This window comes from Oncorhynchus gorbuscha, linkage group LG02 (assembly GCF_021184085.1).
Source record: "Oncorhynchus gorbuscha isolate QuinsamMale2020 ecotype Even-year linkage group LG02, OgorEven_v1.0, whole genome shotgun sequence".
In the NCBI taxonomy this organism is placed as follows: domain Eukaryota; kingdom Metazoa; phylum Chordata; class Actinopteri; order Salmoniformes; family Salmonidae; genus Oncorhynchus; species Oncorhynchus gorbuscha.
This window is the reverse complement of record NC_060174.1, coordinates 64,129,381-64,155,062: the sequence shown is the minus strand read 5'-3', so window position 1 is coordinate 64,155,062 and position 25,682 is coordinate 64,129,381. Positions and strand designations below refer to the sequence as shown.

At 47.0% G+C, this 25,682-nt stretch overlaps 1 protein-coding gene across 1 annotated transcript in view; it reads left to right on the top strand.

Moving 5' to 3' along the window:
- Nucleotides 1-25,682, top strand: part of LOC124006954 (ryanodine receptor 1-like) — a 76,687-nt gene that overhangs the window by 12,202 nt on the left and 38,803 nt on the right. The window contains 51 exon segments of the mRNA XM_046317150.1: nt 12-116; nt 214-317; nt 514-597; nt 812-971; nt 1,438-1,585; nt 1,855-2,060; nt 2,157-2,331; nt 2,454-2,662; nt 2,801-3,159; nt 3,516-3,642; nt 3,816-3,976; nt 4,076-4,238; nt 4,367-4,453; nt 4,647-4,873; nt 13,657-14,101; nt 14,191-14,757; nt 14,870-14,969; nt 14,972-15,069; nt 15,149-15,260; nt 15,392-15,535; nt 16,399-16,672; nt 16,774-16,888; nt 17,005-17,137; nt 17,387-17,481; nt 17,583-17,718; nt 17,824-18,013; nt 18,138-18,252; nt 18,366-18,486; nt 18,710-18,879; nt 19,060-19,280; nt 19,548-19,638; nt 19,785-19,925; nt 20,056-20,219; nt 20,691-20,769; nt 20,861-20,950; nt 21,072-21,215; nt 21,326-21,403; nt 21,505-21,580; nt 21,679-21,802; nt 21,881-21,996; nt 22,122-22,189; nt 22,317-22,438; nt 22,647-22,696; nt 22,788-22,848; nt 22,955-23,081; nt 23,186-23,297; nt 23,441-23,522; nt 23,620-23,750; nt 23,881-24,201; nt 24,292-24,532; nt 25,110-25,197. Of these exon segments, the coding sequence (XP_046173106.1) occupies nt 12-116; nt 214-317; nt 514-597; nt 812-971; nt 1,438-1,585; nt 1,855-2,060; nt 2,157-2,331; nt 2,454-2,662; nt 2,801-3,159; nt 3,516-3,642; nt 3,816-3,976; nt 4,076-4,238; nt 4,367-4,453; nt 4,647-4,873; nt 13,657-14,101; nt 14,191-14,757; nt 14,870-14,969; nt 14,972-15,069; nt 15,149-15,260; nt 15,392-15,535; nt 16,399-16,672; nt 16,774-16,888; nt 17,005-17,137; nt 17,387-17,481; nt 17,583-17,718; nt 17,824-18,013; nt 18,138-18,252; nt 18,366-18,486; nt 18,710-18,879; nt 19,060-19,280; nt 19,548-19,638; nt 19,785-19,925; nt 20,056-20,219; nt 20,691-20,769; nt 20,861-20,950; nt 21,072-21,215; nt 21,326-21,403; nt 21,505-21,580; nt 21,679-21,802; nt 21,881-21,996; nt 22,122-22,189; nt 22,317-22,438; nt 22,647-22,696; nt 22,788-22,848; nt 22,955-23,081; nt 23,186-23,297; nt 23,441-23,522; nt 23,620-23,750; nt 23,881-24,201; nt 24,292-24,532; nt 25,110-25,197 (7,857 nt within the window).

The window sequence follows — 25,682 nt, the reverse complement described above, 5'->3', positions numbered from 1 at the left end:
TGTCCTTTCAGATTGTGCTTCCGCCTCACTTGGAGCGCATTCGGGAGAAGCTGGCGGAAAACAGCCATGAGCTGTGGGCCGCCACTCGCATTGAACAAGGATGGACCTACGGGTCGGTGAGTGCTTCCCATACTGCCTCACTCAGATCACATGACTTAAGGATATCTATTTAATCCAATCTGGCAAACATCTTGATTCTTTCCACTCCTCCAGTTCCGAGATGACAACAAGAAACTGCACCCCTGCCTGGTGGATTTCCAGAGTCTGCCAGAGCCAGAGAAGAATTACAACCTTGCAATGTCTGGAGAAACACTCAAGTGAGTCAAGGTCATGGACACGCACTCTCAAGGTCATGGACACGCACTCTCAAGGTCATGGACACGCACTCTCAAGGTCATGGACACGCACTCTCACGGTCATGGACACGCCCTCTCAAGGTCTTGGACACGCCCTCTCAGCCTAGTATGTCTGTGTGTGCTGGGTGTTCACCACCTCTCCTTCTGCTCCTCAAAGGACGCTGCTGGCGCTGGGCTGTCATGTGGGCATGGGGGATGAGAAAGCCGAGGAGAACCTGAAGAACATCAAGATGCCCAAAACGTGAGCGATACCTCAAGATTGTGATCTGTCTTATTTAGGCATGACGTCATTATTCTCTGATATTCACAAATGATCTGTTTTACATAATCTGAGATGGGCATTGTGAAATGTTGGATCGTCATTTAAGTTGAGGCCTGTTCACTTTAGTGAGATGAATGGCAATAATGACATCTGACTTACTAGTGTCATCATGACATCCCGTTGGTTCCATTAGGTATATGATGAGTAGTGGATATAAGCCTGCCCCTCTGGACCTCAACCATGTCAAGCTGACACCCAACCAGACCAACCTAGTGGAGAGACTGGCAGAGAATGGGCACAACGTGTGGGCTCGTGACAGGGTCCACCAGGGGTGGACCTACAGCATTGTACAGGTAGCTTCTCCTCCCTCTGCCTGTCCTTGGTTCTCGCAGGAGACTCGCACACAGCAAGTAAGGCCAAACCTGTGGTAATACTGTAGCTCAAGTCCTTTTCAAACGAGGACTATTGAATATCAGTAGTGTTTTTGTGGGGTGGGTTTTAATGCGCACGTAGGCGTGCAGGTGGGCACACAACAAGCTCACCTAAAGTGACGCAGCTATAGTACTTTATAAAAGTTGAACTCTGGGTGAAGCATTATTCATACCTGACTCATGAGTCGTTGAAGTCAGTATGTTTTTCGGAGCCAACATTTATGCAACTGTTCAAGACAAATAGAATAAAAATTTTTTTTTTTTTCTGGAGCTAGTGCAGTATCACTCTTTCTAAGATGTATCAAGATGTAAGTCCATGACTTACAGAATAAATCTATGACTCCCACAATCGTTTGAGTTGATTTCAAGTCTTTATTTCCATGTTCAGGACATTATGAGCAAGCGCAACCCGCGCCTGGTGCCGTACAACCTGCTGGACGAAAAGACCAAGAAGACCAACAGAGACACTGTCTGTGCAGCTGTCCGCACTCTCATCGGCTACGGTTACAACATTGAGCCACCTGACCAGGAGAGCAGTGAGTCTGTCTGTCTGTCTGCCAAGTTGTTCATATTTCAGTACTGTACTGAACTAGCTACTAGTCCTGTTAAATACAGCTAGATATACTGTACACACACATACATATATATACTACTGGTCAAGGGTACAGCTAGATATACTGTACACACACATACATATATATACTACTGGTCAAGGGTGCCAATAATTATGTACCTGACTGCTATATATATATATATATATATATATACATCTTAATAATGACACCTGTATCTCTGTTTGTGCAAGGTGGTAATGGAGAAGGTAATTCCCGTGGAAATAAGATCCGTGTGTTCCGGGCTGAGAAGTCATATGCGGTGACCCAGGGGAAGTGGTACTTTGAGTTTGAGGCTGTCACCGTGGGGGATATGAGAGTGGGTTGGGCCAGACCCAGTGTCCGCGCTGACACAGAGCTGGGGGCGGATGAGCTCGCCTATGTCTTCAATGGTTTCAAGGTATGGTCGGTGATGAAGGATCTGTTCTGTGTCTGTTTTAGGGAAAACATTTACTAATGTGTCCTACTCTTAAACTTTGACTTTTCTTTTTTGTAGGCTCAGCGCTGGCATGTGGGCAATGAGCCGTTTGGTCGTAGCTGGTTGCCAGGTGACGTGGTAGGCTGTATGATCGACCTGGTAGAGCAGAACATCTTCTTCACCCTGAACGGAGAGATGCTGATCAGCGACTCTGGCTCTGAGATGGCCTTCAAGGACATAGACACAGGAGATGGTGAGTTAATGCTGTGGCAGGTAAATCCTAATAGGTTGGATCTGCTGCCCAAGAGGTGGATAGTATGATTCAGTGTCATTTAAATCTATGCCATTCATTAAACTGTGTCTCTCTTTCTCCAGGCTTTATCCCTGTGTGTAGTCTGGGCCTGTCTCAGGTTGGCCGGCTCAACCTGGGCCAGAACGTCAGCAGCCTGCGCTACTTCACCATCTGTGGCCTGCAGGAGGGCTTTGAGCCTTTCGCCATCAACATGAAGAGAGATATCACCATGTGGTTCAGCAAGAGCCTGCCCCAGTTCATCCCTGTTCCTACAGAACACCCTCACATAGAGGTACAGCATATCTTGTTCAGTAACAGTGGCTCGTTATGCTTAGAAATGACTTCTGTTCCCATATTACATGATCGTTAATTGACAAATGTCAAAGTTAGGTATCTTTTAGATTTCCATCGTCCCATGTACCCTTTGTAGGTGTCCCGTGTGGATGGGACGGTGGACAGCGCTCCGTGTCTGAAACTGACCCACAAGACCTTCGGCTCTCAGAACGCCAACACAGACCTGCTGTTCCTGAGGCTCAGCATGCCCGTGGAGTTCCACGAGACCTTTAAGGTTATGGCCGGGACCACCCCCCTCACCCGAGCTCTGACCATCCCTGAGGACGAGGTTCTGGAGGTTGACCCCGACTCTGACTTTGAGGTGCTGAAGAAGTCTGCCAGCCGCACAGAGAAGGAGGAGGAGAAGAAGGAGCCCTCTGTGCCTAAGGAGATCCCGGTCAACGAAGGAGGAGAGAACGTGAAAGATGCCTCTACAGAGAAGAGCAAGAAGAAGGGGTCAGTACTGAGCAGGGGTCAGATGGGTAAAGAGAAAGACAGTAGTCTTTGGACAGGCTACAACAACTCTGTTGGAAAAAAAGTAGAAAGTGAAAGCTGAAAACCGGGATTGGGGTCCATTTGAATTGAAATAAGCCAATTCAGGAAGTGATTTGAATTTAAAATGAGAAAATCAGTTAATTGAGAAATCGTTGAGCACAGATGCCCTTTTTACCCTATTAAATTGGAATTTCAGTTGACTTCCTGAATTGAACTGCTGAAAAAACTGCACTTTAACTGCAACCATCGTCGTGTTTTCTCAGTCGTCTTGTATAGGAGGTCCTACTCCACTGCCACGTTGTTTGTGTGCCCCTCAGGTTCCTGTTCAAGGCCAAGAAGGCAGCTTTCACTCCGCCCCCTGTTGTTCCCACCATGCCCCGCCTGATGGAGGAAGTTGTACCAGACGATCGAGATGACGACGACATCATCCTCAACACCACCACAGTATGACCTTTTACGTGTGACCTCTTCAGACCCTAGTGTCTAAACCTAACTCTCTGAATGGATAATCACTTCTCTTCACCAGGACATTTTTGGAGTGAGGATTATTATTTGTTGTTTGGTTCAGTTCAATCCATTGTTAAGTCATGTTTTCTGCCCACTTCCTCTGTGTGCAGTACTATTATTCAGTGCGAGTGATTGCGGGACAAGAACCCAGCGGTGTGTGGGTGGGCTGGATCACCCCGGACTACCACCAGTACGACCTGCACTTTGACCTCAGCAAAGTCAGAAATGTCACTGTCACCGTGGGAGATGACAAAGGCAACATCCATGACAGGTGAGACACACACACAAACACACACACACATACACAAACACACAGAGATATTAAGATATTATCTTAGCGTACTTTTTTTCTCTCAAATGTCTCCCTCAGTATGAAGCGCAGTAACTGCTACATGGTGTGGGGAGGGGAGTTCAGCAGCTCCCAGCAGACCCGTGTCAGTCAGGAGGACTTTGTGATTGGCTGCCTTATTGACCTGGACACTGGCCTCATGACTTTCACAGCCAACGGGAAAGAGATCAACACCTTCTACCAGGTGAGATGCTGTATTCACAGTGTAAGCATGTATTTATTTACTCGGAAGCTTGTCACGGGTTAATGGACTTAATGGGAAAAGTACAAACTGCTATGGGCTTCGTCTGTGATACTGGTTGTTTGTTCCAGGTGGAGCCCAACACTAAACTGTTCCCAGCTGTCTTTGTCCTGCCCTCCAGTCAGAACATGCTGCAAGTGGAGCTGGGCAAGCTCAAGGTCAGACTCACAGAGAATCACTCAAGTACATTTGTCACTGTCTGCTTTTACAGTGTTAACTCATTACTGTCTGATTTTAAATTGTTATGGATGTGTTTTTTTCCTTTAATTCTCTCACTCAACCTATCATGTCACTTCAACGATCACCCTTCTACTCTCCAAAGTAAGTGTTTGTTCTCTCTTCTCGCCGTAGAACATCATGCCCATCTCGGCAGCCATGTTCCGCAGTGAGCGTAAGAACCCGGTCCCCCAGTGTCCTCCCAGGCTGGACGTCCAGATGCTGACCCCAGTCATCTGGAGCCGCATGCCCAACCACTTCCTGTCCCCAGAGACGGGCCGTGTGAACGAGAGGCACGGCTGGATGGTGGAGTGTAGAGAGCCTCTCACCATGATGGCCCTGCACATCCCTGAAGAGAACAGGTCAGAACACGGCCACATTTACTGACCTCTAAGCAGAGGATTATTGTATTTGATGAACTGATTATCAAGTAATCAAGAATGGTAGGTATTATTGTTCATATGTTGAGAACTTACAAATATTTCAGAAAGTATTAATACCCCTTGACTTATTACACGTAAATTAAATATTCTATTCTCACCCATCTACCTACAATACCCCATAATGACAAAGCGAAAACATGTTTTTAGGAATGTTTTCAACTGTAATTAAAATGTATAACATAAATATCTAATTTGCATAAGTATTCACACCCCTGAGTCAATACATGTTAGAATCACCTTTGGCAGTGACTACAGCTGTGAGTCTTTCTGGGTAAGTCTCTAAGATCTTTCCACACCTGGGTTGTACAGTATTTTCCTATTATTCTTTTCAAAATTCTTCAACCTTTGTCAAATTGGTCGTTGATCATTGATAGATAACCATTTACAAGTCTTGCCATAGATTGTCATGTAGATTTATGTCAAAACTCTAACTCGGCCACTCAGGAAACATTCACTGCCTTCTCGGTAAGCAACTCCAGAATAGATTTAGCCTTGTGCTTTAGGTTATTGTCCTGTTGAAATGTGAATTCATCTCCCAGTGTCTTGTGGAGAGCAGACTGAAGCAGGTTTTTCTCTAGGTTTTTGCGTGTGCTAAGCTCCATTCTGTTTAAATTTTATCCTGAAACACTCCCCAGTCCTTAACGAATACAAGCATACCCATAACAAGATGCAGCCACCACTATGCTTGAAAATATGGAGAGTGTTTTATTGCATTTGCCCCAAACATTATACATTTTTTGCAGTATTACTTTAGTGCCTTTTTGCAAGTAGGATTAATGTTTTGGAATATTTGTATTATGTACAGGCTTCCTTCTTTTCACTCTGTCAATTAGGTTAGTATTGTGGAATAACTACAATGTTGTTGATCCGTTTTCTCATCTATCACAGCCATTAATATAACTGTTTTAAAGTCACCATTGGCCTCAGGGCAAAAATCCCTGAGCGTTCCTCTCTGGCAACAGAGTTAGGAAGGACCCTTTGTACTGATCAGGTGTATTGATATACTATCCAAAGTGTAATTAATAACTTCACCATGCTCAAAGGGATATTCATTGTCTGTTATTTAAAATATAAAAAAATCTTATTTTTTCATCTACCAATAAGATATATGCTATTTTAGACCTTATAGCTAGAACAGCCATCAGAAGCTAGCCATCAGATGCTAACCAGCTAATTAGCTACTAGCTATTTAGTCATTGTTAGCCACTGCTAGCGGCCTTTACCTTTAGGTCAGACACCAGCCACTTTTAGCCTGCATAATACCCACCAGTCTGCACAGCGCTATATCATCCCTGAGCGTACCGGACTGCTTTTCTCCACTACATCACCAGATTCCTGCCGTAAGCTCTGGATCATTACTCCAGATCATCGCAGCTAGCTAGCTGCTACCGAGTGGCCCAGCCCCGAAGCTAGCCTTGAGCCAGGCCCATCTCCTGGCCTGCTCAGTGGACCCTATGATCACTCGGCTACACAGCTGAAGCCTCCCGGACTCTTCACTAACACTACTAGAAGCCACTATATCACCGGATTCCTGCCATAAGCTCTGGAACATTGCATCGGTTCATCACAGCTAGCTAGCTGCTACCGAGTGGCTATAGTGGCTAACGCCCTTGTCCCGAAGCTAGCACCAGTTAGCCTCGAGCCAGGCTCATCTCCCGGCTTGCAAACGAAATTACTCCAACTACAATACCTCTTTTGCTAATTGGCCTGGACCCTTTGTCGACACGGAGCCCCGTCGATCCATCACGAGTGGTCTGCCGACGTAATTCCGTCCATTGTGCCCTCAACCGGCTTTTGCCGGACGCTGGTGAAAATCGCTTCTGCTAGCCCCGGCCTGCTATCTTTATGAATGCTGTGTCTCCTGCTTGCTAGCGTAGGAACGACTACCTAACGGCTTCCCTGTTTCATCTATTACTGTTCACTGGACCTGGCTACATACAGTGGGGAGAACAAGTATTTGATATGCTGCCGATTTTGCAGGTTTTCCTACTTACAAAGCATGTAGAGGTCTGTAATTTTTTAAAATCATAGGTACACTTCAACTGTGAGAGACTGAATCTAAAACAAAAAAATTACAGACCTCTACATGCTTTGTAATTAGAAAAATCTGCAAAATCGGCAGTGTATCAAATATTTGTTCTCCCCACTGTAGCTGATGCCTGCTGGACTGTTCATTAATCACGGTACTCCATTTTGTTTATTTTGTTTATCTGTCAGCCCCAGCCTCGAACTCAGGCCCTGTGTGTAGTTAACTGACCCTCTCTGACCATTCATCGCCATTTTACCTGTTTTTGTTGTCTTAGCTGATTAGCTGTTGTTGTCTTAGAAAATTAAAAAAGGTCAAGTAGACATCCACCTCAAACCGGGCGTGATAAACTGCATATAAACTCTAATTCCATAAATTAACTTGAAATGCTATCTGGCCATGAATTGAGTCCAGCCAAATGTGTGCGCCCAAATCTGTACGCTATTGTTGTCTGTAAATTTTTGTCTTAGCTAGCTCTCCCAATCAACACCTGTGATTGCTTTATGTCTCTCTCAAATGTCAATATGCCTTGTATATTGTTGTTTAGGGTAGTTATTATTGTTTTATTTTACTGCGGAGCCCCTAGTCCCACTCAACATTCCTCAGATACAAGATACAGTACCTCTTTTGTCCCACCTCCCACACATGCCGTGACCTCCCCTAGCATAACTAGTGCCTTCAGAGATGCAACCTCTCTCATCATCACTCAATGCCTAGGTTACCCTCAACTGTACACGCACCCTACCATACCCCTGTCTGTACATTATGCCCTGAATATATTCTACCACGCCCAGAAATCTACTCTTTTTATTCTCTGTCCCCAATGCACTAGACGACCAGTTTTGATAGCCTTTAGCCGTACCCTCATCCTACTCCTCCTCTGTTCCTCGGGTGATGTAGAGGTTAACCCAGGCCCTGTATGTTCCAAGGCGCTCTCATTTGTTGACTTCTGTAACCGTAAAAGCCTTGGTTTCATGCATGTTAACATAAGAAGCCTCCTCCCTAAGTTTGTTTTACTCACTGCTTTAGCATACACCGCCAACCCTGATGTCCTTGCCGTGTCTGAATCCTGGCTTAGGAAGGCCACCAAAAATCCTGAAATTTCCATCCCTAACTATAACATCTTCCGACAAGATAGAACTGCCAAAGGGGGAGGAGTTGCAATCTACTGCCGAGATTGCATGAAGAGTTCTGTCATACTTTCCAGGTCTATGCCTAAACAGTTCGAGCTTCTAATTAAAAAAATAATCTCTCCAGAAATAAGTCTCACTGTTGCCGCCTGTAATAGACCCCCCTCAGCTCCCAGCTGTGCCCTGGACACCATATGTGAATTGATTGCCCCCCATCTATCTTCAGAGTTCGTTCTGCTAGTTGATTTAAACTGGCATATGCTTAACACCCCGGCCGTCCTACAATCTAAGCTAGATGCCCTCAATCTCACACAAATTATCAAGGAACCCACCAGGTACAACCCTAAATCCATAAACATGGGCACCCTCATAGATATTATCCTGACCAACTTGCCTTCCAAATACACCTCTGCTGTTTTCAATCAGGATCTCAGTAATCACTGCCTCATTGCCTGCATCTGTTATGGGTTTGCGGTCAAACGACCACCCCTCATCACTGTCAAACACTCCCAAAAACACTTCGGCGAACAGGCCTTTCTAATCGACCTGGCCCGGGTATTACATTTACATTTACATTTAAGTCATTTAGCAGACGCTCTTATCCAGAGCGACTTACAAATTGGTGCATTCACCTTATGACATCCAGTGGAACAGTCACTTTACAATAGTGCATCTAAATCTTAAAGGGGGGGGTGAGAAGGATTACTTATCCTATCCTAGGTATTCCTTAAAGAGGTGGGGTTTCAGGTGTCTCCGGAAGGTGGTGATTGACTCCGCTGTCCTGGCGTCGTGAGGGAATTTGTTCCACCATTGGGGGGCCAGAGCAGCGAACAGTTTTGACTGGGCTGAGCGGGAACTGTACTTCCTCAGTGGTAGGGAGGCGAGCAGGCCAGAGGTGGATGAACGCAGTGCCCTTGTTTGGGTGTAGGGCCTGATCAGAGCCTGGAGGTACTGAGGTGCCGTTCCCCTCACAGCTCCGTAGGCAAGCACCATGGTCTTGTAGCGGATGCGAGCTTCAACTGGAAGCCAGTGGAGTGCGGAGGAGCGGGGTGACGTGAGAGAACTTGGGAAGGTTGAACACCAGACGGGCTGGCGTCCTGGATGAGTTGTAGGGGTTTAATGGCACAGGCAGGGAGCCCAGCCAACAGCGAGTTGCAGTAATCCAGACGGGAGATGACAAGTGCCTGGATTAGGACCTGCGCCGCTTCCTGTGTGAGACAGGGTCGTACTCTGCGAATGTTGTAGAGCATGAACCTACAGGAACGGGCCACCGCCTTGATGTTAGTTGAGAACGACAGGGTGTTGTCCAGGATCACGCCAAGGTTCTTAGCGCTCTGGGAGGAGGACACAATGGAGTTGTCAACCGTGATGGCGAGATCATGGAACGGGCAGTCCTTCCCCGGGAGGAAGAGCAGCTCCGTCTTGCCGAGCTTCAGCTTGAGGTGGTGATCCGTCATCCACACTGATATGTCTGCCAGACATGCAGAGATGCGATTCGCCACCTGGTCATCAGAAGGGGGAAAGGAGAAGATTAATTGTGTGTCGTCTGCATAGCAATGATAGGAGAGACCATGTGAGGTTATGACAGAGCCAAGTGACTTGGTGTATAGCGAGAATAGGAGTGGGCCTAGAACAGAGCCCTGGGGGACACCAGTGGTGAGAGCGCGTGGTGAGGAGACAGATTCTCGCCACGCCACCTGGTAGGAGCGACCTGTCAGGTAGGACGCAATCCAAGCGTGGGCCGCGCCGGAGATGCCCAACTCGGAGAGGGTGGAGAGGAGGATCTGATGGTTCACAGTATCGAAGGCAGCCGATAGGTCTAGAAGGATGAGAGCAGAGGAGAGAGAGTTAGCTTTAGCAGTGCGGAGCGCCTCCGTGATACAGAGAAGAGCAGTCTCAGTTGAATGACTAGTCTTGAAACCTGACTGATTTGGATCAAGAAGGTCATTCTGAGAGAAATAGCGGGAGAGCTGGCCAAGGACGGCACGTTCAAGAGTTTTGGAGAGAAAAGAAAGAAGGGATACTGGTCTGTAGTTGTTGACATCGGAGGGATCGAGTGTAGGTTTTTTCAGAAGGGGTGCAACTCTCGCTCTCTTGAAGACGGAAGGGACGTAGCCAGCGGTCAGGGATGAGTTGATGAGCGAGGTGAGATAAGGTAGAAGGTCTCCGGAAATGGTCTGGAGAAGAGAGGAGGGGATAGGGTCAAGCGGGCAGGTTGTTGGGCGGCCGGCCGTCACAAGACGCAAGATTTCATCTGGAGAGAGAGGGGAGAAAGAGGTCAGAGCACAGGGTAGGGCAGTGTGAGCAGAACCAGCGGTGTCATTTGGCTTAGCAAACGAGGATCGGATGTCGCGACCTTTACAAAATGGTTGACGAAGTCATCTGCAGAGAGGGAGGAGGGGGAGGAGGAGGATTCAGGAGGGAGGAGAAGGTGGCAAAGAGCTTCCTAGGGTTAGAGGCGGATGCTTGGAATTTAGAGTGGTAGAAAGGGGCTTTAGCAGCAGAGACGGAGGAGGAAAATGTAGAGAGGAGGGAGTGAAAGGATGCCAGGTCCGCAGGGAGGCGAGTTTTCCTCCATTTCCGCTCGGCTGCCCGGAGCCCTGGGTATCCTGGAAGGATTTTGACCTCATCCCGTCAGTAGAGGATGCCTGGTTGTTCTATAAAAGTAATTTCCTCACCATCCATAAGCATGCCCCTTTCAAAAATGGAGAACTAAGAACAGATATAGCCCTTGGTTCACTCCAGACCTGACTGCCCTCAACCAGCATGACAACATCCTGTTTCCTCCTGGCTACCCCAACCCCAGACAACAGCTCCGCACCCCCCGCAGCTACTTGTCAAATCCCCCCCAGCTTCTCCTTCACCCAAATCCAGATAGCAGATGTTCTGAAAGAGCTGCAAAACCTGGACCCGTACAAATCAGCTGGGTTAGACAATCTGGACCCTCTCTTTCTAAAATGATCTGCCGCCATTGTTGCGACCCCTATTACTATTCTTTTCAACCTCTCTTTCGTATCGTCCGAGATTCCTAAAGATTGGAAAGCTACCCTCTTCAAAGGGGGTGACACTCTAGACCCAAACTGTTACAGACATATATCCATCCTGCCCTGCCTTTCCAAAGTCTTCGAAAGCCAAGTTAACAAACTGACCATTCCGAATCCCACCGCAACTTCTCCACTGTGCAATCCGGTTTCCGAGCTGGTCACGGGTGCACCTCAGCCACGCTCAAGGTATCAAACAATATCATGACCACCATCAATAAAAGACAGTACTGTGCAGCCGTCTTCATTGACCTGGCCAAGGCTTTCGACTGTCAATCACTGTATTCTTTCAATCACTGTATTCTTATCGGCAGACTCAACAGCCTTGCTTTCTCAAATGACTGCCTCTCCTGGTTCACCAACTACTTCTCAGATTGAGTTCAGTGTGTCAAATCGGAGGGCCTGTTGTCCGGACCTCTGGCAGTCTCTATGGGCGTACCACACGGTTCAATTCCTGTGCCGACTCTTTTCTTTGTATATATCAATGATGTCGCTCTTGCTGCTGGTGATTTCTTGAACCACCTCTACACAGACGACACCATTCTGTATACATCTGGCCCGTCTTTGGACACTGTGTTAACACACCTCCAAACGAGCTTCAATACCATACAACACTCCATCCGTGGCCTCCAACTGCTCTTAAATGCAAGTAAAACTAAATGCATGCTTTTCAACCGATCGCTGCCCGCACTCGCCTGCTTGACTAGCATCACTACTCTGGATGGTTCTGACTTAGAATATGTGGACAACTACAAATACCTAGGTGTCTGGCTAGATTGTAAACTCTCATTCCAGACTCATATTAAACATCTTCAATCCAAAGTGAAATCTAGAATCGGCTTCCTATTTCGCAACAGAGCCTCCATCACTCATGCTGCCAAACATACTCTCGTAAAACTGTCTATCCTACCGATCATCGACTCGGCGATGTCATTTACAAAATAGCCTCCAAGACTCTTCAGCAAACTGGATGTAGTCTATCACAGTGCCATCCATTTTGTCACCAAAGCCCCATATACCACCCACCACTGCGACCTGTATGCAAGTCGTCGGCTGGCCCTTGCTACATATTAATCGCCAGGCCCACTGACTCCAGGTCATCTACCATAACAACACCCACCCGTAGCACGTGCTCCAGCAGGTATATCTCACTGGTCATCCCCAAAGCCAACACCTCCTTTGGCCGCCTTTCCTTCCAGTTCTCTGCTGCAAATGACTGGAACGAATTGCAAAAATCGCTGAAGTTTGAGACTTATATCTCCCTCACTAACTTTAAGCATTGCTGCAGCTGTACACAGCCCATCTGCAAATAGCCCATCCAACTACCTACCTCATCCCCAAATGGTTTTTATTTACTTTTTAAAATCTTTTGCACACCCGTATTTCTACTTGTACATCATCATCTGAATATCTATCACTCCAGTGTAAATTTGCTAAATTGTAATTACTTCGCTACTATGGCCTATTTATTGCCTTACCTCCTTACTCCATTTGCACACACTGTATATAGATTTTTTCTATTGTGTTATTGACTGTACTTTTGTTTATTCCATGTATAACTGTGTTGTTTTTGTCACACTGCTTTGCTTTATCTTGGCCAGGTCGCAGTTGTAAATGAGAACTTGTTCTCAACCGGCCTACCTGGTTAAATAAAGGTGAAATAAAAAAATTAAATGGGTTCCCTTCTCTGCGAGGCATTGGAAGACCTCCCTGGTCTTTATGGTTGAATCTTTCTTTGAAATTCACTGCTCGACCGAGGTACCTTGTGATAATTGTATGTGTGTAGTACAGAGATGAGGTAGTCATTCAAAAACACACACAGAGTGAGTCCATGCAACTTATTATGTGATTTGTTAAGCATATTTTTAGTCCTGAGCTTATTTAGGCTTGCCATAACAAAGAGGTTAAATATTTGTTATTTATTTAACCTTTATTTAACTAGGCAAGTCAGTTAAGAGCAAGTTCTTATTTACAATGACGGCCTACCCCGGCAAAACCCTAACCCAGACGACATTGGGCCAATTGTGCGCTGCCCTATGGGACTCCCAGTCACGGCCGGTTGTGATACAGCCTGGAATCGAACCAGGGTCTGTAGTGATGCCTCTAACACTGAGATGCAGTGCCTTAGACTACTGCGCAACTCGTGAGCCAATAATTATTAACTCAAGACCTTTCAGATTTTCATTTTTAATTAATTTGTAAAAATGTAATTCCACTTTGACATTATAGGGTATTGTGTGTAGGCCAGTTACCAAAGCATCTCAATTCAATCCATTTTAAATTCAGACTGTAAAACAACAAAATGTGGAAAAAGTCATGGGGTGTGAATACTTTCTGAAGGCACTGCAGCTTTTAACAAAGATCACATGATTTGTTGATTTCAGTGTTTGCTATAGTATTGGAAAATAAATATAACCAATAGCCACCCACTCTGGCTCTGATGCAATAGATTTGTCAATCTATACTGCCTTGTGCCATACAGTTCTCTCCCTCTGTCCCCTTTAGATGTATTGACGTCTTGGAGCTGTCGGAGCGTATGGACCTGCTGAAGTTCCACTACCACACTCTGAAATTGTACGGCTCGGTCTGTGCTCTGGGGAACAACCGTGTGGCTCACGCCCTATGCAGTCATGTTGATGAGTCCCAGCTGTTCTACGCTATAGAGAACACCTACCTGCCTGGACCAATGAGGAGCGGCTACTACGACCTGCTCATCAGCATGCACCTGGAGTCGGCCAAGAGGAACCGCCTCATGACCAACAAGGAGTTCATCGTGCCCATGACAGACGAGACGCGCAGCATCAACCTCTACTCAGACACTGACAACTCCCATGCTTTACCAGGGGTAGGCCTCACTACCTGCCTGCGCCCCAAACTCCACTTCTCCCCCACTGGCTTTGTGGGGACAGACCTGGACATCTACACCCTCAGCCCATTCATCCCCCTACAGGTAAAAAGCCTCAGGCCGATGAAAGGAGAGCGGAAGGGTTTTCTGTTTGAACTGACCAATGGTGATTCATGTCTTTCTTTCTCCTGTAGGTGCTGAAGGCGAAGGCCCTGACCATGCTGACAGAAGCTGTACAAGACGGTGGTCAGGCCATGAGGGATCCTGTAGGAGGCAGTGTTGAGTTCCACTTTGTCCCCATCCTCAAGCTCATCAGCACCCTGCTCATCATGGGCGTGTTCGAGAATGAAGATGTCAAGCACATCCTGAAGATGATCGAGCCCACGGTGTTCAGTGGAGAGGCAGAGGCTGCTGCAGAAGAAGCAGAAGCCACAGCCAAGGGCGCGGGGAGCCAAACGCTGGCGCTCAAAGAAGGGGGGGAGGAGGTGAAGGAGGAAGAGGAGGGAGCAGTGGAGAGCGGACATGAAACAGAAATGGAGGACGAGGGGATGGGTGAGGAAGATGAGGAACTGGAGGCAGAGCTGGAGGAGCTGGTAGAAAAAGAGGAAGAGGAGGACGGAGAGAAAGTGGATGGAGAGAAAGGTGCTGAGGAGACAGAGAAGGAGGCGACGCCTGGAGAGGCAGACGGAGAGGCAGAAGAACAAGTAGGTCTGGAAGAGGGATTACTGCACATGAAGCTGCCAGAGTCTGTCAAGCTACAGGTTGGTGTGTGTCTCTTATCACTTCACTGTAACTTTCAAAATCCTCCCAAGTTTGACTAATTATACTAATCAATATTGCTACATCTCATGTCTTTTCCTTTCTGTATGTCAGATGTGCACTCTGCTTCAGTATTTCTGTGACTGTGAGTTGCGCCACAGGGTAGAGGCCATCATAGCTTTCTCAGACCAGTTTGTAAGCCAGGTGCAGGCCAACCAAGAGCCCGCTACAACGAGCTCATGCTGGCGTTCACCATGAGCGCTGCCGAGACGGCCCGCAAGACCCGCGAGTTCCGCTCACCACCGCAGGAGCAGGTACCTTCAGCCTCCGAGTACTGTCCCACTTTTAACAGTACATGAACGGTGACAACAACGTGTTGTCTTTCACCTGCAGGTTAACATGCTGATGAACTTTAAGAGCATTGCGGAGGATGAGGAGTGTCCTGTGCCTGATGAGGTCCGCGATGCCCTGCTGTCTTTTCACAAGAACCTGCTTGCTCACTGCGGTCAGTCAAACTAATTCAGTACTTATATCGCCAAATGTAACTTAGAACGTGACTTATATACATGTATATAGCCTACATTTGAGGTGAGCAGCTAGTGGTCAATGGTCTTTCATCCCTCATGTCACCGTCAGGAGTACACATTGAAGAGGAAGAGGTGGAGGAGGAGTTGGATATGTCTCTCAAAGGACGACTCTTCAGAATTTTGGACAAGTTGAGGCACCTTCGCAAGAAGAAGGTAGAGGAGGAGCCAGAACCTGTAGAAGAGACCAAACCCAGTGAGTCTCACTCTCTATCACTCGTCCCACTGAAAAACAGTCAAATCAAGCCAACGATGTACCTTCAATGCCAGTAGACAATGTGAATTGTTGATTGATTTGATTTCGTTTATTGGATAATTACGTTTATTGGATAACGTTTTGGGCGACCTGACCAAATTCACATACAGTTGAAGTCGGAAGTTTACAGAAACTGCTCCACAAATTTCTTGTTAACAAACTATAGTTACAAGTGACAAGTCGGTTAGGACATCTACTTTGTGCATGACACAAGTAATTTTTTCAGCAATTGTTTACAAACAGATTATTTCTCTTAAGATTGTCACGCCCTGACCTTAGAGAGCCGTTTTATTTCTCTATTTGGTTAGGTAAGGGTGTGATCTGGGGTGGGCATTCTATGTTGTCTATTTCTTTGTTTTTGGCTGAGTATGGTTCCCAGTCAGAGGCAGCTGTCTATCGTTGTCTCTGATTGGGGATCATACTTAGGCAGCCCTTTTTCCCACTTTCTGTTGTGGGATCTTGTTTTTTGTTAGTTGCTGGTTTAGCGCTACGTTACTTTACGTGTCGTTTATCTTTCTTGTTTTTTTTGGGTTGTTCATTTAATAAATTGAAAATGTACACCTACCACGCTGAGTGCTTGTTTTGTCACATTAACTGACATTTGGCAAGCTATTAGAATTTTAGCAACCAGCAAATGGCATAGCGATTCCTGCATATTGCACCTTTAAAAGCAGTAGGCTGCTCCAGCTGGAGACAACATTACAAAATTTAAATGTCAGTCTAGTCATGGGATAATTTCATTTGGTTTCAACAATCAATCAAGTGATTCCTCTTGTTTATAACCTCCCCTTTCTCTCCTCCAGGCACCCTCCAGGAGCTCATTTCCCACACTATGATCCACTGGGCCCAGGAGTCGTTCATCCAGAACCCTGAGCTGGTGCGTCTGATGTTCAGCCTGCTGCACCGTCAGTATGACGGGCTGGGGGAGCTGATCCGGGCCCTGCCCAAGGCCTACACAATCAACGCCATCTCCATAAAGGATACCATGGACCTGCTGGAGTGCCTGGGACAGATCCGCTCGCTGCTCATCGTCCAGATGGGCCCCGAGGAGGAGAGACTTATGATCCAGAGCATCGGGTCAGTAGTACACAGTAGACCAGTAAAATCATTTACTATACAGAGAACTGGATGGATTGAGGAGGAACTGAGAGTCAACATGAGCCTTCTCTCTCCGTCAGAAACATCATGAGCAACAAAGTGTTTTATCAGCACCCCAACCTGATGCGAGCGCTGGGCATGCACGAGACTGTCATGGAGGTGATGGTCAACGTGCTGGGTGGTGGCGACTCCAAGGTAAAGTGGTTACTTGGCTCATAACAACAGGATCAATGCTTGGCTGAACATGGGAATGTGTTACATGTTATTACACCGTAGTCAGTGGATTCCCCCTTGCATGTGTTCCTCCGCAGGAGATCAGATTCCCTCGCATGGTCACCAACTGCTGTCGTTTCCTGTGCTACTTCTGTCGCATCAGTCGCCAGAACCAACGTTCCATGTTCGACCACCTCAGCTACCTGTTACAGAACAGTGGCATTGGCCTTGGTGAGGGACATTGATATCTTCCAATTTGGCTCATTCACCCCCCCCCCTCTCCCCTGTAACTATTCCCCAGATCGTTGCTTTAAATGAGAACGTGTTCTCAGTCAACTTACCTGGTAAAATAAGGGTTAAATCAAAAATATTCTGCCAATACAAGTTTGTATTCTTATAAGGTTAGGTTGACATAATCCCTCTAAAGGCAGAATAGTTTTGCTATGTGTTGGGACTGAACATGTCATGGATGTCTTTCAGGAATGCGTGGCTCCACCCCTCTAGACGTGGCTGCAGCATCCTGCATTGACAACAATGAGCTGGCTCTGGCTCTACAGGAACAAGACCTGGAGAAGGTTGGACAGCCTCAACAAACACGTGCAGTTTCTCTGATGCGGCCGCATATAGCACATTGGCCATCTCTCTTTCTGCCTCTGTCCTGTGTTTTTCCTCCCAGGTGGTGAAGTACCTCGCAGGCTGTGGGCTCCAGAGCTGTCCCCAGCTCCTGGCTAAGGGTTACCCTGACATTGGCTGGAACCCGTGTGGCGGGGAGAAATACCTGGACTTCCTCCGCTTCGCTGTCTTCGTCAATGGTCTGTGTTTTGCGGACCTCGTAATGGAATACACTACTGTTGGGATGATGTCTTTCTGTTTACCTTCCATCACTGAGCGTGGTTTGGCTCTATGCCCCCCTGTAGGAGAGAGCGTAGAGGAGAATGCCAATGTGGTGGTGCGTCTTCTGATCCGTCGGCCAGAGTGTTTTGGCCCGGCTCTGAGAGGAGAGGGTGGGAACGGCCTGCTGGCTGCTATAGAGGAGGCCATCAAGATCTCTGAAGACCCTGCCAGGGACGGCCCCACTGTGAAGAAAGACCGGCGCTTCCCCGGCATGTAAGAGCCAAACCACTGAGGGACGGATTGAATATCTACAGTATTTACTAGTGTAGTAGATGAGAACACGTTCTCCTTTGACAAGTTTTGGGCCTGCGTGTTGATTCTTCCTTTTCACTGGTAGGTTCCCTGGTGGGGAGGAGCAGCATGAGGAGAACAAGGTTCACCTGGGGAATGCCATCATGTCCTTCTACTCAGCTCTCATTGACTTGCTGGGACGCTGCGCTCCAGAGATGCATGTGAGTACTGAGCGTTGGAAAACATTAAGAGAGAAGCCAGGGGTTATGGAATGGAGCTGGCAAGCTGCTGCGGTTCATTCTAAGACGTTGCTATTTTTTGTTTGGCCCCGCAGTTGATCCAGGCTGGGAAGGGCGAGGCTCTGAGGATCAGGGCCATTCTGAGGTCCCTGGTGCCTATGGAGGACCTTGTGGGAGTCATCAGCCTGTCTGTCCAGATACCAGACTTTGGAAAAGGTGAGTCAGAGGCAAAACTGTTTGGATTCAATGAACTCTTGTGCTGGCTCAAGGAAAGAGAATCTTAACGTCTTGATGAGGAAATGGAACAAAAGAGGATTTAAGTTTAGTTTGATCATAATATATTCCATTTTATATCTGTAATTAGTCAGAATCGTTCAATAATGTGAATCCTAATGTTATTCTCCTCTTCAACTTCCCTCTGTCTTTTTGTGATGTCTAGATAACAGCGTCATTGAACCCAAGATGTCTTCCAGTTTTGTGCCGGACCACAAGGCTCCCATGGTGCTGTTCCTTGACAGAGTGTATGGTATTGACAACCAAGACTTCCTGCTTCATGTGCTGGAGGTGGGCTTCCTGCCTGACATGAGGGCAGCTGCTTCTCTGGACACAGTGAGTCATCCTTTCTCTCTCTCACTACTCATATACACTACATAAGGAATTCACTTTGTCTGCTCTTATGCTCCTCTTTGATTTAGGCGCCATATGAACACTTGCTTTGTATTGAAAAGGTAGTGTGTGGTCTTTTGAATGCAGAGAATATGACCGTTTAAATGGATCTCTCCCCACTAGGCGGCTTTCTGCACCACAGAGATGGCCCTGGCTCTGAACCGCTACCTCTCTCTGGCCGTGCTGCCCCTCATCACCAAGTGTGCCTTTTTGTTCGCCGGCACTGACCACCGGGCCATCATGATCGACTCTATGCTGCACACCATCTACCGGCTGTCCCGCGGACGAGCCTTCACTAAGGCCCAGAGAGATGTCATAGAGGAGTGTCTCATGGCTTTGTGCAAGTGAGTTGGACTTATTGCCCTGGCACGGTTCACCTTCTAACTGTCGTTATCTAACAATCTGTCTTTCTGCATTGGGTAAGTGGAATTTCTGTCTTTGTTTCCCCTATAAGTTAATGTTAATGTCTCCTGGACATTGGGATGTCCACTTCCGTAAGCTATTTGCACAGTGCACTTTTAGTGAGTTGTTTAACCATGCTTGATGCATTTATTTATTATTATTTATTCAGATTATTTACATGCGCTTATTTATTTGCCTCTATTTCCTAGGAATCTGCGGCCATCCATGTTACAACACCTGTTGAGAAGGCTGGTATTTGATGTGCCAATTCTCAATGAATATGCCAAAATGCCACTCAAGGTATGGACATGTCTTAACCTGTCATTGGACAATCAAAACTTTATAGAAACAAAACAACTAAACGTCAAGACATTCAATGAAATTATCATCCAGATGTTAGTATGCCAGATTAAGCTGATTTCATAATGTTATTTTGTTGGCTGCAGCTTTTGACCAATCACTATGAGCGTTGTTGGAAGTACTATTGCCTGCCCAACGGCTGGGGCAACTTTGGAGTGTCATCAGAGGAGGAGCTGCATCTCACCCGCAAACTCTTCTGGGGCATCTTTGAGTCCCTGGCCCACAAGGTTACACTATTACACTGCTCTATCAGCTGCATGGAAACCTAGGAAATGTTTGCCTTCAATAAGAAAACGTTGATCTGGTATATCGTTGTAAAGACAAATATTTCGCTATGTCCTCTGGTTCTGGTTTCAGAAATTTGATGCTGAGCTGTTCAAAATCGCCATGCCGTGCATATGCGCCATTGCTGGGGCCATCCCTCCAGATTATGTAGATGCCAGCTACTCCTCCAAGACTGAGAAGAAAGCTTTGGTGGATGCAGAGGGAAACTTTGATCCCAAACCAGTGGAGACCACAAAGTAAGACCCTGGAATGGGAAAAGGCAGTAAACCAATAGGAGAGTAATCTAAAACAAATTATAAACTGGGTGGTTTGAGCCCTGAATGCTGATTGGCTGAAGGCCATGGTATATATTAGACCGTATACCACGGGTATGACGAGACATTTGTTTTACTGCTCTAATTGCGTTGGTAACCAGTTTATAATAGCGATAAGGCTCTTCGGGGGGTTGTGATGTATGGCCAATATACCACAGCTAAGGGCTGTGTTCAGGCACTCCGCATTGCGTCTTGCGTAAGAACAGCCCTTAGCCGTGGTATATTGGCCATATACCACACCTCCTCGGGCCTTAAAGCTTAAATAGATAAGACAGCGTATCAATGGACAGTGTTGATATTTTCATAAATATTACGCAATATCCTCTGCTTTTAGCTACTGTATAGTAAGTTATGACTATGGCGTACTGAAGTCTACGATGTTTTGTATTCTAGTACTATCATCCCTGAGAGGTTGGATGGCTTCATCAACAGATATGCTGAGTACACACATGACAAGTGGGCTTTTGAAAAGGTCAGAAAAAAAGATCAACTTGAAGTGTCTGTGCATCAGTACAATGTACTGTGCAACTGAAGTAATTTGCTGCATGTCTGTTCACCTGCAGATTCAGAATAATTGGACGTATGGAGAGATGTTGGATGAAAATTCGAAAACTCACCCCATGCTCCGACCGTACAAAACATTCTCCGAGAAGGTAAGAGGCACAGTTGATCATTTTCTTCCGCAATGCATAGTGATTTCTGTCAACCACCGGAAGGTCTTTATGTTGCTGCTCACTGATGCCCTCAGCCTGTAACGATCTCTTCCCTTTATAGGACAAAGAGATCTACCGTTGGCCCATCAAAGAGTCCATGAAGGCCATGATTGCATGGGAGTGGACTCTGGATCAAACGAGGGAAGGAGATGAAGCCAAGACTGAGCAGAAGAAGGCAGCCCGGAAGATCTCTCAGACTGCGCAGGTACAGAGAAGTGGGAATATCAAAAAAAGGATGGAAAAACGTTTTTCAGATCAGACAGAGATGATGAAAAGTCTTAATGAATGTTACGAATGCAAATATGTGTATTTCAGGCAACATATGACCCCAGCCATGGCTACAGTCCCCAACCAATTGAAATCTCCCACACGGCACTGTCAAGAGAGCTGCAGGTATGATGACGCTGAAGTCTGGACCGTCCGTCTTATTTGCTTCACACGTTCTTTTTTTACCATGTTTTTTTTTTTCTTCTTTTAATGTCTCATTTGCCCAGTCAATGGCAGAACAACTTGCAGAGAACTATCACAACACCTGGGGTCGAAAAAAGAAGATGGAGCTGCAGTCCAAAGGTCAGAGGTCATTCTGTTTTGCGGTGGGGGGGGGTCACCTTTCACCTTTCACTTTTAGCAAAGTTAATGTCAACTCTGTGCGTTTTGACTGTGTGTAGGAGGAGGCGCCCACCCTTTGCTTGTGCCCTATGACACCCTGACAGCGAAGGAGAAGGCACGAGACAGGGAGAAGGCTCACGAGCTTCTCAAATTTCTCCAACTCAATGGATTTGCAGTCACCAGGTAAAAGGAGAAGTCATCGACGTCATTGATGCAACTGCCTATGTATTAACAAGTCATGCTTTTTAATGCTTTCTCCAGAGGAATGAAAGACATGGAGTCAGACATCTCATCTATCGAGAAGCGCTTCGCCTATGGTTTCCTGCAGAAGCTGTTGAAGTGGATGGAGATCGCCCAAGAGTTCATAGCTCATCTTGGTAGAGTGCACTCTGGGAGGAGGGTGGATGATAATAACCAATGAAAAAGTGCTCAGTTAATGTCAGTGTTGACATTTCACTTGTTAACAACACTCCAAAATCTTTTTCCTGCGTGTTTTTTCCAGAGGCTGTGGTGAGCAGTGGCAGAGTGGAGAAGTCACCTCATGAGCAGGAGATCAAATTCTTTGCCAAGGTGAGAGCAGAATCACTTTGAAACAGGCCCGTTTCCGAGGGGAGGACCGATGACATTTGATTCAGCTGTTACATGTTTCCTGCAGGGGTATAACGATATATGTGATGATGAACTGTGTTTGTCTCAGATCTTGTTGCCCCTGATCAACCAGTACTTTAAAAACCACTGTCTGTACTTCCTGTCCACACCGGCCAAAGTCCTGGGTAGTGGAGGACATTCCTCTAACAAGGAGAAAGAGATGATTGCCAGGTAACTCTCGGTCACATCGTCTTAAGGATATTGTTACGCCTCACTTTAGTTAGTCGACTTTAGACACTTTTATCTCTATTCATCCTCTCAAGTCTCTCTTTTTGAACCTGTGCTGTAATTTCTCCTTTTCTCTTACCTTTATTTTCATAATTCATTCCCTTTCTCTGCATTTCCGCCTCTTTTCTGTTGGATTTCTCTCCTGTCGTAGTATCTTCTGTAAAATGGCTGCTCTGGTGAGACACAGAGTTTCTCTCTTCGGTAAGACATCTGCATTGTCCTGATGATTTAGTTTTGTCTGGTCCAGTCAGCCGTTGTCTTTTCCCTTATGTTTTCCTCGGCACTATTTCAGGGAACGACGCTGCTGCTATTGTCAATTGTCTTCACATCCTGGCACGATCACTCGATGCAAGGTAATCGGGCACTTGTCTGAAATGTTTTCACAATCCGAATACAAAGGTATTGGATCAAGATTTTCTCATAGCCGTACTTTTCCCCTCCCTGCTCTGAATTCCTCAGGACGGTGATGAAGTCTGGGCCTGAGATTGTGAAGGCAGGGCTCCGGTCGTTCTTTGAGGGTGCAGCTGATGATATCGAGAAGATGGTGGAGAACCTCAAACTGGGCAAGGTGTCTAAAGGCAACCAGGTAAGAGCAAAGTGTCTACAAGAGAACAGGTAGGAATTGAACAATTCCAGAACGTTTGCCTTTTGGTCTGAAATGTCTTGTCCTACTGTATGGTCCGTCTACAGCAGGTGAAAGGCGTGTCCCAGAACATCAACTACACCACCATTGCGCTGCTCCCAGTCCTCACCTCCCTGTTCGACCACATCTCTCAGCACCAGTTTGGAGATGATGTCATGCGTGAGTCATATGCCATCACAGCATTCATGACACAGCATTCATGTGATGACACAGCATTCCAGTTTACTTACTCTCAAAACTTTGAAAAGGTGTCTTGTTGATAAAAAAATAAACATTTTCGTTTTTTTATGTGTGGTGGTCAGTGGATGATCTCCAGATGTCGTGTTACCGCATCATGTGCGCCATCTACTCCCTGGGCAGTGTCAAGAACCCTCATGTGGAGAGGTGAGTCTGGATCAGGCTCTGTTTCTCTGTGTTAACAGTACAGCAATACAAACCTGATCATCTGTGAGTTTGACTGGCCATGACATCCCTCCTCCAGGCAGAGGCCAGCCCTGGGGGAGTGTCTGGCCCATCTGGCGGCTGCTATGCCTGTGGCTTACCTCGAGCCCCATCTCAATGAGTACAATGCCTTCTCGGTTTACACCACCAAGAGCCCCAGAGAAAGAGCCAGTGAGTGTCCATCTGCTCCTGTGACGTGTTCTCTGTCCAACCCCTGACTTTTGAGTTCCTCAACACTCTCTCCTCTAACCTCCCATCTCTCTCTCTGTCTCTCTCGCTCTGTCTCTGTCCATGTCCATAGTCTTGGGTCTGCCCAACGAGGTCCAGGAGTTATGCCAGGACATACCAGAGCTAGACGTTCTGCTGAAAGAGATCGGAGACTTGGCAGAGTCAGGTGCACGTTACACTGAGATGCCCCATGTGATCGAGATAACTCTGCCCATGCTGTGTAACTACCTGCCCCGCTGGTGGGAGAGAGGATTAGAGAACTTCCCTGAGCTGGAGGGCCAGATCTGCACCGACGTCACCTCTGACCAGCTCAACCAGCTGCTGGGCAGCATCATGAAGATCGTGGTCAACAACCTGGGCATTGACGAGGCCTCCTGGATGAAGAGGCTGGCTGGTGAGGTTGCCACAATGCTGTGTGTGTACTATGCCTGTCTGTGTGTGTTTTTTTGCCATCTCACCACGGCCACTCCTCTTCTATCCCTAGTCTTCTCCCAGCCTATTGTGAGCAGGGCCAGGCCAGAGATGCTCAAGTCCCATTTCATCCCCACCATGGAGAAGCTGAAGAAGAGGACAGGGAAGGTGGTGGCCGAGGAGGACCACCTGCGTATGGAGGGAAAGGCCGAGGGGGACGAGGAGGAGGGCACCATCAGGGATGAGTTTGCTGTGCTCTGCAGGGACCTGTACGCCCTCTACCCTCTCCTCATCCGCTATGTGGACAATAACAGGTACAGCACACAGGCAAACCAGTGGCCAGTCATGTTGCTTTCTTTAGAAATGTACACCCTTTCATATCCAGTATTCTACTGTATGCTAACATTCCATGCCAGAAGCCATTTGTAATGCCGTGTGTGTAGGTGTCAGGGAAGTCAGGCGCAGGAGAATCGAACTTGGTATTAATGGAGTCGTTTAACAAAACTCCAAAGCCAAAGTACAATAATAAATACAAGTGGGCACAAGAACCCGTCGCGCACCAATCCAAAATACACAAGCATAAAAAACAAACAATCTCTGACAAGGACATGAGGGGAAACAGAGGGTTAAATACACAACATGTGATTAATGGGATTGGAACCAGGTGTGTAGGAAGACAAGACAAAACCAATGGAGAATGAAAAATGGATCAATGATGGCTAGAAGACCGGTAACGTCGGCCGCCGAGCACCGCCCGAACAAGGAGAGGCATCGACTTCGGCAGAAGTCGTGACACCATTCCCCCTGCCAGTTGTCTTTGCCTACATGTGTGTTGTGGTGTTGGCGGTCTCTTGGTCACTAAAACCGTAAAGAGATGTCCTCCATTTGCAGGGCGAGGTGGTTGACATGCCCTGACCCAGATGCAGAGGAGCTCTTCAGAATGGTTGGAGAGGTCTTCATCTTCTGGTCCAAATCTCATGTGAGTAAATGGTTGAAAGGTGACCACTTTCTCTGTCATATCACCAGCAGCATACCACCCTGCATCCCACTGCCAGTTTGCCTCTGAAGCTAAGCAGGGTTGGTCCTGATCGGTTCCTCGATGGGGGACCAGATGCTGCTGGAAGTGGTGTTGGAGGGCCAGTATGGGGCACACTTCTCTCTGGTCTTAAAATGATCGAATCCCAATGCCCCAGGGCAGTGAAGGGGACATTGCCCTGTGTAGGGTGCCATCTTTCGGATGGGACATTAAACGGGTGTCCTGACTCTCTGTGGTCATTCAAAACTCCCATGGCACTTTTCGTATCAGATGGGGCGTTTACCCCGGGGTCCTGGTTAAATTCCCGACCTGGCCCCATTTCCATCATGGCCACCTAATCATTCCTAATTGGCATATATCACTCCTTACCGCTCCACCATGCTAGCTGATGTGTGGTGAGCGTTCTGGCACAGAATGGTTGCCATGCG